At 48.3% G+C, this 16,096-nt stretch overlaps 9 protein-coding genes and 1 non-coding gene across 10 annotated transcripts; 4 read left to right on the top strand and 6 right to left on the bottom strand.

Annotated features, from left to right (window-relative positions):
• Positions 1-643: 643 nt before the first annotated feature.
• On the top strand, positions 644-1,453 carry VTP21DRAFT_1806 (uncharacterized protein; the record flags this gene model as incomplete). The annotated part of the gene is made up of 1 exon (XM_069391933.1): positions 644-1,453. The coding sequence occupies one exon, from the start codon at positions 644-646 to the stop codon at positions 1,451-1,453; it is 810 nt and encodes a 269-aa protein (XP_069251142.1).
• Positions 1,454-1,472: 19 nt separating this feature from the next.
• Positions 1,473-1,859, bottom strand: VTP21DRAFT_1805 (uncharacterized protein; the record flags this gene model as incomplete). The annotated part of the gene is made up of 1 exon (XM_069391932.1): positions 1,473-1,859. One exon carries the CDS (start codon positions 1,857-1,859, stop codon positions 1,473-1,475), a length of 387 nt encoding a protein of 128 aa, XP_069251141.1.
• Positions 1,860-1,949: 90 nt separating this feature from the next.
• On the bottom strand, positions 1,950-3,794 carry VTP21DRAFT_1804 (uncharacterized protein; the record flags this gene model as incomplete). The annotated part of the gene is made up of 2 exons (XM_069391931.1): positions 1,950-2,749; positions 2,855-3,794. 2 exons carry the CDS (start codon positions 3,792-3,794, stop codon positions 1,950-1,952), a joined length of 1,740 nt encoding a protein of 579 aa, XP_069251140.1.
• A 707-nt stretch (positions 3,795-4,501) lies between these two features.
• VTP21DRAFT_1803 (uncharacterized protein) lies at positions 4,502-6,275 on the bottom strand (the record flags this gene model as incomplete). Its single annotated transcript, XM_069391930.1, has 5 exons — positions 4,502-4,553; positions 4,613-4,682; positions 5,068-5,816; positions 5,882-6,083; positions 6,155-6,275. The coding sequence occupies 5 exons, from the start codon at positions 6,273-6,275 to the stop codon at positions 4,502-4,504; spliced, it is 1,194 nt and encodes a 397-aa protein (XP_069251139.1).
• Positions 4,672-4,744, top strand: VTP21DRAFT_t163. The gene has a single exon. It is a non-coding gene; the product is annotated as a tRNA-Arg (tRNA).
• Positions 6,276-6,973: 698 nt separating the features above from the next.
• VTP21DRAFT_1802 (uncharacterized protein) lies at positions 6,974-9,546 on the bottom strand (the record flags this gene model as incomplete). The annotated part of the gene is made up of 3 exons (XM_069391929.1): positions 6,974-7,539; positions 7,614-9,282; positions 9,379-9,546. 3 exons carry the CDS (start codon positions 9,544-9,546, stop codon positions 6,974-6,976), a joined length of 2,403 nt encoding a protein of 800 aa, XP_069251138.1.
• Positions 9,547-9,826: 280 nt separating this feature from the next.
• Positions 9,827-11,010, top strand: VTP21DRAFT_1801 (uncharacterized protein; the record flags this gene model as incomplete). Its single annotated transcript, XM_069391928.1, has 4 exons — positions 9,827-9,892; positions 9,957-10,234; positions 10,325-10,355; positions 10,420-11,010. 4 exons carry the CDS (start codon positions 9,827-9,829, stop codon positions 11,008-11,010), a joined length of 966 nt encoding a protein of 321 aa, XP_069251137.1.
• A 543-nt stretch (positions 11,011-11,553) lies between these two features.
• Positions 11,554-13,016, bottom strand: VTP21DRAFT_1800 (uncharacterized protein; the record flags this gene model as incomplete). The annotated part of the gene is made up of 4 exons (XM_069391927.1): positions 11,554-11,765; positions 11,839-12,145; positions 12,405-12,506; positions 12,816-13,016. The coding sequence occupies 4 exons, from the start codon at positions 13,014-13,016 to the stop codon at positions 11,554-11,556; spliced, it is 822 nt and encodes a 273-aa protein (XP_069251136.1).
• Positions 13,017-13,060: 44 nt separating this feature from the next.
• Positions 13,061-14,516, top strand: VTP21DRAFT_1799 (uncharacterized protein; the record flags this gene model as incomplete). Its single annotated transcript, XM_069391924.1, has 5 exons — positions 13,061-13,326; positions 13,399-13,661; positions 13,727-13,835; positions 13,915-13,976; positions 14,041-14,516. 5 exons carry the CDS (start codon positions 13,061-13,063, stop codon positions 14,514-14,516), a joined length of 1,176 nt encoding a protein of 391 aa, XP_069251135.1.
• Positions 14,517-15,117: 601 nt separating this feature from the next.
• VTP21DRAFT_1798 (uncharacterized protein) lies at positions 15,118-15,612 on the bottom strand (the record flags this gene model as incomplete). Its single annotated transcript, XM_069391923.1, has 1 exon — positions 15,118-15,612. The coding sequence occupies one exon, from the start codon at positions 15,610-15,612 to the stop codon at positions 15,118-15,120; it is 495 nt and encodes a 164-aa protein (XP_069251134.1).
• Between the last annotated feature and the right edge of the window lie 484 nt (positions 15,613-16,096).

Genomic DNA, 16,096 nt, shown 5'->3' with positions numbered 1-16,096 from the left:
CCATCGCTACCAATTTCGTGTGCTCAAGATAGTTTAAGGAGATATTTGAAAAGAGATTGAAAATATAAAGAAACTAATAATACTCTTGTTACTTCTTGTCCTTACAACACTTAAGATCTAAAGACTATTTATACACTTAAATTACGTAAAGTAAGTCACAGAAAATATAATCCGAAGGCTGAACCAAAGTCTCGCTACGGAATATTAAATAGTAACAAACTATTGTCCGTGAAACCGCTACTATTCGCCTATTTATCCTAGCTTACAGCATATCCCTTCTCTAGCACACGACAGAATTTTGAAAGAAAATTGATTTTTGTTACGAACATATCCATTTGACAGTCACAAAGGCATTCGAGAGATTTTAAGCGTGATGCACTCTCAAAGGCGGCCCGGTCGCGTCACCCCAACTGGTCAACTCTAGATATACTGTCTTTACCCTATACAAATGCCCTTTAATTACAGAACAAGGTCGACAATTTGAGGAGCCGAAACCGCCAACACCACCGTATCTACTAAACGATATCCTAACCCTCCTTATCAATAGAGGAAGGATAGAATGCAGATCACTCCGGGATAAGCCTTTTTGGAGCGGAACATGCCGATACAATCGGAAATGGAGCGTAGATACTCTGCGCAACCCATGGAAAGGCTAAAAAGAGCGTGCGAACGCCGTTATAACGATTTTTCCTTATCATGGGAACACGGATATCTTATCCTGCCCCCCAACCTAGCAGAGAAAATCACGAAAAGTTCTGCCATACCCCGACAACATCCGCCTCCTTGTTTCCCACTTCACCTCGGTCACCTGGCTGGCGCGCCCGTCCTGGAATACTCCACCCGACAGGTAAGGCACTTCCAGCGAAATGGCTCTCCGGAACCAGAAACGCTGACGCCCCAATCCTGGCCAGAGGTTGCATCCACGGCGAAGGAATGGGAAAAGGTCTGGACCTCCATCCAAAAACGGCCAACCCTCCCAAAACACCGCACACTACGCTGGCGAATCCTCGTAGAGCGTGTAATTACAAACTCGACAATCCCTGGCCATGACCCGAAATGTACCCGTTGTAACGCTCTGAGGGACACCATCCGTCATACCTTCTTCGAACGTCCCGAACTCACGTCAGTGTGGCATTGGGCGGAGAGGGGTATCAATACTATCTCAGGCCCCCTAAACACTCAGGTGCTGAACCCCAGGAATCTCGTACTTGGCGACCTACCAGAAGCCCCGAGGACAGTAAGACACGCTGCTCAAATCGTCTTCGATTCGGTATTATGGCAAATCCATCGGGATCGCATTACCTTTCATTTTGAAAACACTCGAGCCTCATCCGAAACCATCATCAATCGGGCCAAGCTGGATATTGAGGAGGCTATAGGAGCCGAACTAACTACTAGGTTGGGAGGCAGGATAAGATATCCGTGTTCCCATGATAAGGAAAAATCGTTATAACGGCGTTCGCACGCTCTTTTTAGCCTTTCCATGGGTTGCGCAGAGTATCTACGCTCCATTTCCGATTGTATCGGCATGTTCCGCTCCAAAAAGGCTTATCCCGGAGTGATCTGCATTCTATCCTTCCTCTATTGATAAGGAGGGTTAGGATATCGTTTAGTAGATACGGTGGTGTTGGCGGTTTCGGCTCCTCAAATTGTCGACCTTGTTCTGTAATTAAAGGGCATTTGTATAGGGTAAAGACAGTATATCTAGAGTTGACCAGTTGGGGTGACGCGACCGGGCCGCCTTTGAGAGTGCACCACGCTTGATACAAGTTGTACCAAAATCCTCCTTTGCGTTTGAATTTGACACACGTGAAGGTGGTTGCGAAGATGGACATCTCGTATCCGAATGGAGCGTACATGCTCAAGAGATTATGCTTCAGAATGCTTGCCCACAGAGGTGTTTTTGGGTCTTGGTTGGGCCTTTTTAGTGACTCTGCGAACTTTGGTATTCATGAGGCAAGTAGGGCTGTTGTTTGGTGTTGAGGGAGAACGAGCCCTAGACCTCCTTCCTCTCGAGTTTTGGCGAGGAGATTAAGGCTGATCTGAGGTCCGCGTCCATCCCATATAAATTCTCGTATGATTTTGTCCAGCTCTTTGAAGAAATATTCAGGAGGGCGGATTACTATGGCGACGTACCATATCCTGGATAGGAGTCGGGAGTTAATCAGATGAACTTTCCCTAGGAGGCTGAGTTTCCGGATTCTCCACGATTGGATCGTCTGCCTCAGTTTCGATAGCTGGCTTGTGTAGTATACCTCACTTGGGTGTTCTGGCATATGTGTGGGGTTAGCTGCTGATGGGAGGTAGATCGGGATGCCGAGGCATGTGATTGCTCCTCCTGCGGGTATATATTCGCATCCAGGGTCGATGGAAGTTCGAGCAGCGGGTGTGAGTGCTACGGCCTCCGTTTTGTCGATGTTAATTTTCGCATCTGCCGCTCGTGAGTAGGTGTCAATGAGCTGGTAGAGATTGGTGATATCCTGTTGGTCAGCCACTCCGACAGTCAGGTCGTCTGCGTACGCGAGTGTCGTGATTGACCGTGGGAGTCTTGGGACAGCAATGTCCCGGGATGGGGACAGGGGGTCGCCCTGTCTTACCCCTCTTGTGATTGGGAATGGGGCTGTAAGAGATCCACTTATGGAGACCGAGGCTTGGTATCCGTTGTGTAGGGGCTGGATGAAGGATCGGAACCGTGGACCGAAATTGAATTTATCCAGGCATCGTTCTATCCAGTGCCAGCTTACTCGATCTTAAGCTTTCGCTTGGTCAAGAAACAGGAAAGTCCCTTTGCAATTTTCTTTAGCTGCATATTCTATTGTTTGGTTTATTGCAAGGGCGTTCTCTTGTGCCTGACGTCCCGGGGCGAAGCCACATTGGTCAGGGTGGATGATCGACGTGATTACTCTCTGTATTCTCCGCGCGAGTAATCTCGTTAGGAGTATAATATCCACGTTTAAGAGGGATATCGGTCGCCAGTTGCTCAGTGATTCGGCATCTCCTTTTCTCTTGTAGATTAGAATTATTGTTGCTTTCTTCGAGAAATCCATGGGGTTATCCGTCATGAGAGCCTCATTGAAGAGCCGCTGAAGTGTCGGGGCAAACTCTTCTTCGAAGGCTTGGTAGAATTCCGCCGTCAGTCCGTCCGGATCGGGCGACTTATTCTTCGGGGCCAGTTGAATGGCTTTCCTCACCGCTTCTTCACTGATGGGCTCATCCAGTTCTCCGCGGTCGTCGGCGGATAGAGTCTTGTCTACGTAATTGAGGATGGTGTCTTGGTCGGTTGTACTTGTTTGGTCCCTAGTATAAAGCTTTGTGTAGAAATGGGCGGCCATTCTGGCTATTTCGCTCGGGTCTTCAGTGCGTGTTCCGTCAGCTCTTTTCAGAGAAGTCATTGCTTTGACTGCTCTCCTCCCCGCAATGCGGCGGTAGAAGTATGCTGTGGATTTCTCGCCCTGGTCTGTCCAATTCAGGCGAGATCGGATACGTAGTGCTTCGGCACTTCTATCAACATGGGCAGCTAGTTGGTTGCGGATATTTTCTAGTTGGGCATATGATTCTCTTGTCCATGGGTCTTCTTGGGATCTCTTGAGGGCTCTGCTTAGTATGCAACGACTGCATTTTAGGGTCTTGTTAAACAATAAAGACTCATTTTTGATCAAAAAAAAGCAATCGAGAGATTTTCCTAGCCGTCCTTGGATGGCACAGTGATTAATAGTCCCATGAGAAACTCTTCGGATTCCACGAGGAGACACAGGGCAAAGATCGACAAGCTTCCATGTGTTACACGACATCATGGTGTGGAGTATACATAAGACCAGGATAGCAATTGTAATGGACAACCAAGAACATGAGGACATCGCATTCAAGTGTATCTTTTTATCAGATCTTATCATAGCAATCAAAGGACAATGGATACAGGCACAGAGGAAAAAAGACGAAGAAGGGTTCAAGCAAAAATGGGGAAAAAGCTCGCTAATCCGGATCGATGATAGCCAAGAAGTAGCATTCGATTTCGAGGAAGCCAAGAACACTTAATCCGACATTTCCAAGCACGGAACTCTTTAAACTATATCCCATGTTCTTCTAGTACTCAATAAGCCTGTCCGAAAGCACATCTCACATTTGTAATATATATTAAATAAACCACACGACGCAAGTTCCCGCGTCCTTAGAGGAAAAAAAAAAGTGATTAAGAGCCCCGGAGTTACCCATTGTGTGCTAGGTTCGATTCCCAGCGACGTCACCAGTACTAGAGATGGTCCGGGACATACTCTAGAAATCGAGCAATAAAACTCTTCCGTATATGCTTCTTCTTATACTGTAACTTTATCGGTACTAGCAATTCTTCTTTACAAGGCTGGCCAGGAGCATTAACAGGATCATTTTGACGTAGAAGTCTACCCTGCCCTTTACTTGTATAGGAAATTTTTCAATAAATATTCTTTGTTAAATAAAAACTGATCGATCATAAAGTACTAAATTGCTCGTGGACGGGTGTCGCCTACGGGAATCGAACCCGCAATCTAGTGATTCGGCTCCAGGGTCCCAGATCACTACGCCAACCAAGGGCGACCCATCTGAGGGATAGCAATAGGATAAGTGGGATACTTACATTATCTCAACATTTTCCAATCTTTCACATAACATAACACAATCAAGCTGCGCCTCAGCGCCCTCGTGGCCTAATGGATAAGGCGTTGGACTTCTAATCCAAAGATTGCGGGTTCAAGCCCCGCCGGGGGCTCAATTCACTTTTTTTTTGCTGTCAACAAAATTATAACGAATTTACCCTCGAGTCACTGCTTTCATTTTAAATAGACGTAAGCTGTAAAATGTTTAATTATGAACTCATGTATAAATACAAGCAATGAGGGTAGTGTATTAATGGGCTGAGAATCCTCAGCTTTTAAGTTTCATTTCACATCATTAGAGAGAAAAAAAAACATGCAAGAATATACAACAATAAATGAGTTTAGGGCGCGAATTTTTCTCAAGGAGGAAGTCAGCGGTTGAAATAGGCTAATAAATACAGAGCTTTCTAAGTGTGGCCTCTCTATCCCCAGATACCTAAGATGGCCATGACCACGATCCCAAGATATATGGCTAAGAAGCAGCACATCTTCATGATGGTGCTACGCCTGCGGAAATCTTCGCTCATATTCACCTCCGAGGCCAGGAGCTCGACAAACGAAGCATAGATAAGCAGTCCCGAGGCAAGTGAATCGAATATTGCCTGGATAGCGAGGCCGGCGCCAGAATTGCCCGAATAGGATTTACGTACCCCGATCCCTATTGCGAAGCCTACCGGGGTGGTGCATGCGAAAACGGCTCCCAGAATGATCGAGTTGCAAAGCGACGAGGGAATCTCCGAAATACGGGACCCAAGCGCAACCCCCTCGAAAAATTGATGGAAGGCCATGGCGATCAGCAAGCCAATGTACTCTTTGCCGCTGGTGATTCCTAGCGACACCCCAATGACGATGGAGTGTAGAACCAGCCCAAGCTCCAGCACCAGAGTGCCAATGTATTTCGAGTTGCTGCCGCCGCCAGAGTATGGGACATGATGATGGTGGTGGACCTCGATTGGAAGACTCTTCTCGGTTGCAGTTTCAACCTGGGTGAGGTTCACGATGGAGCTCCCCCGTGGAGAGTCCACACTGCTGTTTCGGGCCTGCTCCGTTAGAATGAATTGAACCAGATGGATAAACACGATGGCGATAAGGCAGAAAATAGGCGCCCAGGGATAGCCTTGGAAAAACTCGGGCATACAGGGGCTTGCAAAGCTCTCGAAAGCATCCACAAGCATGTGAATAAACCTATATCAAACAATCCAAGTCAATCGCTGAGGTAACAAGTCAGCAGGAAAAGGAGAAGCACATACGTCGTTCCAATGATAATTCCGATTCCGAAAAACTTTAGAGTCGTCATGAGAGAGCTGACCACCTCCATCCGCTTTATACGCTTGATTATCATGGGAGTAAATACGCCGAGAGCACTAACCCCAAGGATGATAAAGAGGCCTGCTATATGCATACGCATATCGTACTTTCCCAGGCGGATTCTGGAGCACATTTGGGCTATCTCTAGAGTGGGGGCAGGGATATTAGGATAAATTGAAGAGAGGGCGTGGATAACGCCAGCTCAATTAGCTTACCCTCTGCGCTCTCGCTCTTCTCGAGCTCAGCGCCATGGCGCTTGGAGAATGCGTTCAAATGAGCTGCATTGGCGTGGTCGGCCGCGAAGAGAGAGACCACGAAGAAAGCAAGCACTTCCATCGGAGTATAAAGATGAATGGAGAGCGGAATGTCGGGGGAAAAGAGGGGAAGTAATCGGCAGAGGGGAAGGGAATGGCGAAAGAATGGAGAAGAGACGAGGGAATGGAATCACTCGGCCGGAAAGATAAAGAGAGGTTTTAGACGGAGGTAAGGCAGGGCTAGTCGAGGAAAAGGAAAATAGACCGGCTTGGGTTTATAAAGGACAATCAAAGTCTAGAGGGAGATCGCCTGAATCAGTCCTTTCCAGTGGAGCCTCTCCCGATTAAGGCCCTCCTTCCTTTTCGGACATTATTCGCACTCCCCCATTCGCGGGCGGCCAAAAGCGTCAAGAGCCTGTGCGGCAAGTGACCTAATGCACAACCCTGTCTCGAGTAATAACTTTAACTCGGGACGAATCCCATTTTGCCCGAACTTCTGAATGGGGTAACACCAGAATCCTCCTCTCATTAGGAAACAAGAATCGCGCCTTGTCCAACCTTGGTTTCATTTCCTATGTTGCTCACACCGGCGCAGTAGAATCCCTGGTACGTCTCATGTGGGACGGCGGGGCTTCCCCTTCTTCCTCTCCCCTCCCCACCCGCACAGGAGCTCTGCTATTTTTCCATTCATGGTGTGAATTCAAAGTCTTTACTATTTATGAACAAATTCATGACACTTTCAATACAATTAAAGGTCTATTCCCCCGCATACGGGGTCCTCTACAGTTCATCGTGCTCCGGCTTCTTTTCCTTCTCGTTCCCCTTCTCGTTCCCCTTCTCGTCCTCGGTCAGCTGCTTCTCCCAAGCGTCCCAGTCATCGTCCTTCGCCTCCTCCGGCTTCCCTTTTTCCTCAGCTACCTTCTTGGCCGCCGTGTCCTTACCGGTCTCGCTTTCCGAGGGCGCTGGAGAAGATGGGACCTCAGCCTTCGCCTCCAGGCCAACCCCCAGATTACTCCGAATGAGGGCCTCCACGCGGGACGCAAACCGCAACGGATCCTTGATCATGTAACCGCTGCGAATCGCAGTGGTCTCATATAATACAACGGCGAGCTCGCGCGTCTCCTGCGTAGCTTCACCATCCTCGACACTCCGGAGGAGCTCTGAGATAACCGGGTGGTAGGGATTAATTTCAAGCCGCTTCTTCATCCCCATCACCACCTGATGAGCCATCTCGTCCTTCTGTTGCAGTGCCTGCGCCGCCATGATCCGCTCCAGATTCCCGGACCAGCCAAAGTCGGCCGCAACGATGGCGCACGGCGACGTGGTCAACCGGTTTGAAATGGTCACTAGTGTGATGGTGTAATCCATGAATAACCCCGGGGTGGTAACACATTAAATAGGAACTGTCAATTTAACTTACCCTTTTCAACGTAGTCACTTAAAACCGTTTGCAACCACTCCACCAATGGCTTGAATCGGGTCTTCAATTCCTCCTCCTTCTTCTTGGAATCCTCGGCCTCATCCTCCTTCAGTTTCAGTTCTCCCTTCGCAAGGTTGTGGAACATTTTTCCGTCATAGGCTGGCATGTATGAAAGCAAAATCTCATCGATGGGCTCCACCATGAACAAGACCTCATATCCTCGTTGCAACAACCGCTCCAAAAACGGCGACTGCCTCACCTCGTCAAGGGATCCTCCACCCAAATAGTAGATCATGTTTTGACCCTCACGCATGCGTGATACATAATCTTCGAGCGAGGTGAGATTGCCATCGGAAAACTTGCTGGTCGGGAACCGGAGCAACTTCGCAAGCTTTGCGCGGTTTTCGTTATCCTCAATGATTCCGAGCTTGAGGGAGGTGCCGAATTCTTTTAGAAAGGCGGGGTAGTCCTCGGTTCGACCCAGCGCGGCAACCAAGTCCAGGGCTTTCTTGGTCAGATAACGCTTGATGAAACGCAGAGCTTTGTGTTGCTGCAGCGTCTCGCGTGATACATTGAGTTGCAAGTCATCTGCGTCGACCAGAGCGCGTATGAACTTGAGATAGCGTGGCAAAAAGCCCTCCTCGCCAAACTCATCCGTGATGAACACACGCTTCACAAACAACTTCACGTTGCGAGTCTCCCCAGACTGTTGGGAGTAGAATTGGGAGGGGGCCTTCGAGGGAATGTACAGGAGGGCACGGAAGTCAACTTCCCCCTCACCTTTAAGATGTGAATATGTGATGGGATCGTTGAAATCTTTTGTCAACGTTTTGTAAAATTCGTGGTACTCCTCTTTCGTCACCTCCTTCGAGTCTCGCATCCAGATCGGCTTCTGGGTGTTCATCAGCTCCCATTGCTTTACCTCAACCGTTTCCTCTGGTCCCTTTTCCTTCTTGGCGTCCTCCACCTTCACCTCATCCTCCGACTCCTCTGCACTCTCCTTCTCCTCCTTGGCAGCCTCATCTTTCTTCACGACTTCCTTACGGGTCACCTGAAGATAGATGGGGAAGTTGATGAACTCCGAATACTTCCCCACAAGACCCTGCAGCACCTCTTCCCCCAAGAACTCGACCGCATCTTCCTTAAAATGCAACGTGATCTGTGTTCCACGGCCAAGGGTATTTCCACGCGGATCCTCAGCAATCTTAAAGTCATTGACTGCACGGGACTCCCAAATATGCTGGACGGGGTCATTGTTGTGTTTTGACGCGACTACTATGCGGTCTGCAACCAAGAAAGCCGAGTAGAATCCCACCCCGAATTGACCAATAAGATTGGACGAGTCCGCAACTCCTTTGTTCTTATTCTCCTCAAGCGCGGCGATAAACTCAGATGTTCCAGACTTAGCGATGGTACCGAGATTATCGCGTAATTGCTGCTTGGTCATGCCTATACCAGAGTCTGTGATGGTCAAGGTTCGCCTTTTTTTATCCGCAGCAATTGTGATATTCAGGGTCGGGTTCGTGGAAAGAGCGTCTTTATCCGTGAGTGCCAAAAAGCGAATCTTGTCGAGAGCATCGGACGCGTTTGAGATGAGTTCACGGAGGAAAATTTCGCGGGTTTTGTAGAGAGAATTGATAATGAGATGCATCAGTCGGCTCACTTCAGCCTAAAAAGGGGAATGAAGTTGCGACGTCAGCGGTCGGTGCTCACATCCTAACCTTGGATCCCTCTTCTTCTTCAGCTTGGCCTCGCCATTTCTTACCTGAAACTGGAAGGTCTCTTCGGTGGTCTTGAGTTTCTCTTGCTGCTCAGGAGTCAGGCTGGGCAGTATTACCTCCTCCTCGTTAGCCGTCGATGCATTATCTGCTCGAGCAACACTAAGCAGACATAAGACTGCTAGAAAGAGAAAGAAGAACTTTGGGTATCTCATTTGGCAATAATGAGAAGATGTACCTGGGGGAATTGCGAGAAATAGAAAAAGAAAAGCAGAGAAGAATTTCAGACATTTTCGTGTAAAATTGTGACTGGTTAGAAGGGCCACTGCGCCACTCTTGTGACGCACCACAAAGCACTGCGTCCGTTGCAAACTTTAATTATACCTCCTCAGTATTTGCTCATCTCTTTCATAATCCACCCACTGCTCACTCCCGATGCATCCTACAATTAACACTTTTCAATCTTAGTAACTCCATTTTTAAAACATATAAAGAATGATACCAGATGGTCAAAGAGATACCTTGTCCCGTGAAGAGCTTCTTGCAGCTGCTCGACGAAAGGTGTGAGCATAATGCTTGCTGCTTTTTTTTGCTTGGTTAGACTAACATATGCTATTTCAAATAGCTACGAAACTTTCAAAGACGACGCAGTTCTATCATCACCGATACCCCCCCTGAATTAACTGATGTCGATGTTCAGCGCTTTCTCCGACGTTCTTACTCATTTCAACAAAGGCCTCCTGCCAACGGAGATGAAGAGTGCAAATTGCGCCGCACTTCAAGCGAGTATCGGCACCGTTCTACTTCAGCATCTTCCTCCGGATCTTCGAATATAACTTCCAATGCAAGGACAAGCATATGTTCGTTAACCAGTGGTGATACGCTTGGAACTATACCTGAAAGGTACACAAGTTTTTTTATTTTATATTCTCAGAGTACCTGCTGGCCATACTCTTAATCCAATGGGCTGACCGTCTTCATTATACTCAATAGTAACTATGATTCATCCGATGGATATCCCAAGGTTCAACCTAGCCGTACTAATATTGGTAACATGATTCTATTTACACAATTTTTTTTAATTATAGATCAGAACCCCTGAATCGAAGCATAAAGAAAAGCATTACAAGCGGCTTTCACTTCCGCCGCCTTCTCGGTCCAAAACAGAGCCAGCCCACTCCCCTTCCACCGCAACCGCCAACGGCCTTGATTTCAAGGCTCTTTTACACAAATATGGGCTATACAGCGATTCCTCCGCTCCATGTGATCCTCCCCCTCCCTCTACTCCCTCAATTGACCACAGCAGCAAACGACTCTCACTCTCCTCTCTCGACAATAGTATTGGCAATCCGTTCATCTGGGTTAAACAGAGCAATCGCCTTCTTCGAGAACGTGAGCAGCTTCGGGATGAGCTCGAGGAATCTCGGCGGGCAGCACTCGAGCTTGATAAGATTAACCAAAACCTAAACCTGCAGATACAAGAGCTTCAGCTCCAGAAACTTGACTTGAAGAGAGAACGAGACCATTGGTTTGCAGAGGCGTCAAGACTATTGAATCAACTACGGAGGATGGCGGATGTAAATTATGGGCACGAAGATAAGCCCAACGGGTTGAGGGAGATGCCGGCGTGGGCCGAGTATTCGCTAGCCAAGTGGCCTCCAAGTGAAGAAGACGGGTGAAATCAAGAGCCAATTTGCGCGGCTGGTACTGCGTTAAACCCCCATCTGATAAATACATCCCTATCGACACTTTCTTTTATTTTACTTTCTCCTTGATTTTATCACTGCAACTATTGATCATGTTTTTTAACCTATTCCCATCCCCAAGTGCTTAAATTATTCCATGATTACTTAATATACCCTTTTTGTTGACCGGAACCTTGTTGGGCGCTTCTGTTGAGGCACCAAATTAAGCGTATTCTCTATACCATTAGCCCGAATTTAGTGGTAGACCAGAGTCTATTACCGTTTGAAGGACAAGCCCAGTTCCCCCCTCCCCGCAATTCTAACTCTACCTCTGTATACAGGTGGCCCCTTGAACAATAGGCAAAGTTTAGATTATCATTGCAATGTCGCTAGAGTCTCGTGATAATGCTATTCTCCGCAGCAAGGGTGCGTTTTCATGTGTACGTTTTAAGCCTTCCAATAAAGCATCTTTCGAGAATGACGAAAACGCTAATCCTGAAGCGGCAATGTCTTCTTAATCCATGACAGGAGAAAACTTTAGGAGTTGCGGATGAGGGCCCAAGCTTCGCTCTTTCCTCCTAATGGAGAGGGCGACATGCTTGCCCGCTCCCGCCGTTTATCAGGCCTTAGAGCGGTGTCAACGCGCCAAGTAGGCCTGCACAACAGGAGGGGGTGCGGAGTTTGGCGCAGCCAATATTTGTGTACTGGACCGACGCGGGCCGCTCGAACTCCGGTAGCGATCTTCTTCACTATAACCTTAATTTTGAAATGATGCTCGAGGGATTCGACTCAGCCAGCCTCCCCTTGCACTGGTTTCTGAACTAGGGCGCTCTTCTGCAGCTCTGGCCAGACTAGTGGCTAGAGCAGCGCCATGCGCAGCGCCATGAGCAGCTACCATTGCGCAACATGGCCGGGCAAACGGAATATCCGTCTTGCCGATGACGCTGGGAGAGGAAGCTTTGTGTGGAAGCTGGAGGCGTTCGCATGGTAGTGCGAAGTAGAGTTTAGAAGGAAGGCAGAAGCGGGTGGAGACAATACAACATGGTTCACGGCAACAAGTGCTGCCATTCCAATATACAAAGTAGACACGGCACACGGGCCGAGAGGAGCGGCGGTCTATGGAAGCATTCTAAATAAAGGGTTTCCCCAGGAATGCCCCCGGCTCGAGCTAATGCGAGCGCTTATTAGGAGAAGGGGAACGGATAATGGCCGCCCGCTCCTGTAGAGCAGCCGGCAAAATTTGAGCTAGGTGCGACTGAGATTCTTGAAGTGTACCTGTGAACTCAGTCTGCGACTGGGTTCAAGCGCTTTTCCCCTCCTCGATTGTATCACCGGGCTTCGGACATTTGCCTTAACGGGGTTCGAAAGCGGTGACTTGGGAAACCCACGCTAGAACTTGCAGCCGAGGGCTCGCGCTCGCGCGCGCGGCCCCCCTCCTCTGCGCGCAGCAATTCGCGGCGGGCTGCGGCGGATCTCGCGAGGGTGGCTGCCTATGGCGAAGCTAATTGCGGTGTGAATCAGCGGCAACCGGCAGGCAACCATAAATTAGAGTTGTTCTTGTGAGCTCTTTTCAGGTCGTTGAGCGTAGTACGTGCGCCGCAGTGTGCTCTTGAACAAAAATTCAGCCATCTGAAGAAATAATTCTTTTTCCCTTCGCGTGCACCAATCACAGGGAGGCGTTTCCCGAAGAGAGCTGAAGGGCGAAATAAATAACGGATTAGAGAGTGTGGATTGTTTTGTGATCTCAGCGACGGCATTTAAAGTATCTGCAGCGCGGAAAGTCCGTGCACCCTCCCTACTCCTTTACCAAGAAATGGGATAAGTCTTCTCTTTTCTCTAGCTTCTAGTGTGTTGCCGTTATTTATTTTCTCCCCCCTCTCGCTCTCCCCTGCTCGCCTTCTATTTCTTTTCCTTTTTCCTCCCCCCCTTGCTCCTCTTCTACCCTCCGTCACCGCTATAGAGATCTCACTCCCGTGCTTTCGAGGCTCATTGCTCCCCATTCGCCTTCGTCATTTGAATCCTATGTCATAACCATTGTCTGAATATGCCGTTCTACGCCCCTCTTCTGTCGTTCTATATAGCCCTGCAGTTTATCTCACTTATACTGAGCGTTGCTCTCCTCATTTCGCTCCTCAAGCGCAGCACCTCATTAACCCTGATTGGTCTGAGCACGTCTGCCTTAATACTTAGCATAGTAGAACTGCTCACGGCATTGCCCTACGGCTCAGATATTAAGTCGATAGGCGGAAAGCCTCTCTGTGTACTCCAGGCTTATCTTGAGGACTATGTGCACAATATCACGTCATTTTGGTCAGTTACTACCCGCCTCTTCAATATTTAATGCTTCCTCATTTGAGATACTAACCGCCCCGCCTATAACAGGGCACTCTGCCTTGCCTTCAACCTCTGGGTGGTGATTTCGCGCAGAATCAAAAGGAGCGAGAGAGAAATGTGGCCCTATTATGCCGCTTTCTCCTGGGGCTTTCCCCTCATCCTGCAAGGCATCTCTCTTGGCGTGTCGTTTAAGAAGCCTGGATTCGGGACCCTCCCTGGCCCCGCATTCTGCATCACGTCTGACACCATTCGTGTACCTACTGTCATGATTCCATCGATGATTTCGACCGGGATTGGCCTAGTCCTAGCCAGTATGTACCCCCCATATCCCACTCCTCTCCTGCCTTCACTCACCTTTTCGCATCGACTCCCATAGTATACTGCACGGTCATTGTCATTCGTCGCCGTCGATTTTTCACAAAGTCCTCCTCGAGATCAAATGGCGACTCCTACTCAACCCCCCATAAGACGCGCATCAAGAGAAGGTAATGCATCATCCACATCACACATGCTCCCTCGTATCAATGCACCGAACAATATATTAATCCGCCATTTTCTTGATAGCCTTTGCATTCGGATGCTCACCTTTTGTATGATTATTGGGATCTTAGGATTGCTGGCAAATAGTAAGTTTTAGAGCTCTTCCATATACAAGTAGAACGACATGAAATAACCCCATCACCCCTCTAGTCGAAACGGTCTCCACCTGGTCCTCTGATCCTGAACGAGAGACTCAAGTTACCAGCCGAGATCCCGGTCTAGACGAGTTCTCCGGCACACTCGTTGGCATCTTTATCTTTTGCGTCTTCGGCACCACCTCTGAGATGGTTCAACTCTTTTGCCCCTGTCTGTCAGGAATGTCCAACCCTTTTCGGCGCAGCCAACAGAGCAATATTCCAGACGACCCTAGTGGCTCCACGACCCACCTCCCAAACTACTCCAGCAAGCCAGGAGAATGGAGCAATGCCTACCAACTGGGAGAAGTGAAATCGATAATGAAAAATGGGCCCGACTTAGCGTCGCGGACGGTCTCGCCCTCCCTCACAAGAGTCGGTGAGTCGCCTTTCGGTCACGGTGCCCATGCAATCGGAGAACGCGGAGAAGAGCTCTGGGCGGAAGAGCATGGAAGCGCGCACCACCCAAGCTACTCGAACCGGTATCCATGATTTAGAATTAGAAAGTTGTCTAGATATTTATTTAAGTAACCCCACCCTCCAAAACAATTTGTAATCCTCGTTTCTCTATTATTTGTACCCAATTACTTTCTCTATTTCCTTCCTAGCTGTAATATTTCGGATTAGGTGTACATACCACGTTAAATTTCATATATCCTCTTGAGTGCGAAATATAAGTATTGTACTGCTGTTTTGAAATTGTCTTGAAGTAGGGCTTGCATTCTTGAGAGGATACGGTATTGGGGCCAGATGGATCCCGTGCATAGCTCTGGACCCAATAGCTAGCAGAAGTCGCTACATAAAATCCAAGAATGGTGGTTACCCGCCGCTATTGCAGTTCAGCGCAATAGATTTGAGGAGGGGGAGGAGGAGGATTGAGTAGAGGCGTATGTATGAATTTATTTGATTTACTTTACGACTGGGAATGGTAAGGGGAGAATGCCTGGAAGACTTACATGCAAGATAGATGAGCTTTAATGATATGCCAAGGGAAATATAAAAGTGAAAAAAAAAGAGCTATCGTAAACTGATATAAAGGTCGGTAAAATTGAGATACCCTTAAACAAAAGGAAAGGGGGGCAATTGAGCACGATTATTCAACGATATTCTGGGATTGGACGCGCCTGCGCTCATTCTCGTTCTGGCTCTCACTGCTTCCCACGTTACTGTTACTGTTGCTGTTGCTTCTTCCACGGCCGCGGCCATTGCGGTCCTGATCATCAAGCTCAATCTCGCATCTCTCGAGATCATCGAATACATCCTCAAGATCATCGAAAAGATTGTCTCGCTGAAGACGGATCAAATCGACAATCCGGTCTGCATTGTCTCGATCTCTGCCGGAGCGGAATGAACGGCGGAACGCCACCGTCTGTTGCTCGAACATTGCGTTCATTTTCGCAAACATCTCGTTCTTGAGCTGAGCAGCGGCTGAAGGAGCAGTGATGTTGCTCGATTGTGCAGACGAGGAGTTGATGGCCTCACTCTTTTGGGCCTTGGCAGCAGAGGACTTGGAGGTTTCCCGTCGCACGGGGTTGGCAAGAACGCCAGCAATAGCGACAAAAAGGACAAGAAGCGGGGCAGTTTTCATGATAGCAGATGCAAAATATGTTCAATGATGCGCGGCCGGCGCGATGTAATGCAAAAAGGAGAGATGTAAAAAAGGAGGGGTGAGCACAGCTCTAAAATGCAAGTGGTGGTGTAGAAGAAATGCGAAGAAGTTTTTGATATTAAAAAAAAAAAAGGCAGAGCCATGGACACCCACAGGCTATTTATATTTTGGCTCTAGGGCTATTGACAGATCAATTGTTGTTTCCCCGGTAATCCATCATAAAATTAGCAATTCCTCAGGACCCGCGAACGAACGGGTCACAATTGTGTAAAAAGTGCTCCACCTGCCTCTATTGCTTCCCATATAAGTGTCAGGAAAATAATTCCGCAACTCGAAACGATGGAAATTCCACCGCCTTCTCCCGTCCGTTTTAGTCAACGAAAAACACACATGGACATGCCCCAATGAATGGGACCCTTGGTTGGATTCCAATGCGGATAGATGAGAAATATCCGAGGGGGTT

The sequence above is a fragment of the Calcarisporiella thermophila genome, assembly GCF_041956535.1.
Source record: "Calcarisporiella thermophila strain CBS 279.70 unplaced genomic scaffold VTP21scaffold_12, whole genome shotgun sequence".
Taxonomy (NCBI): domain Eukaryota; kingdom Fungi; phylum Calcarisporiellomycota; class Calcarisporiellomycetes; order Calcarisporiellales; family Calcarisporiellaceae; genus Calcarisporiella; species Calcarisporiella thermophila.
The sequence above is the reverse complement of the archived record's forward strand: the minus strand, read 5'-3'. Positions and strand labels throughout refer to the sequence as shown.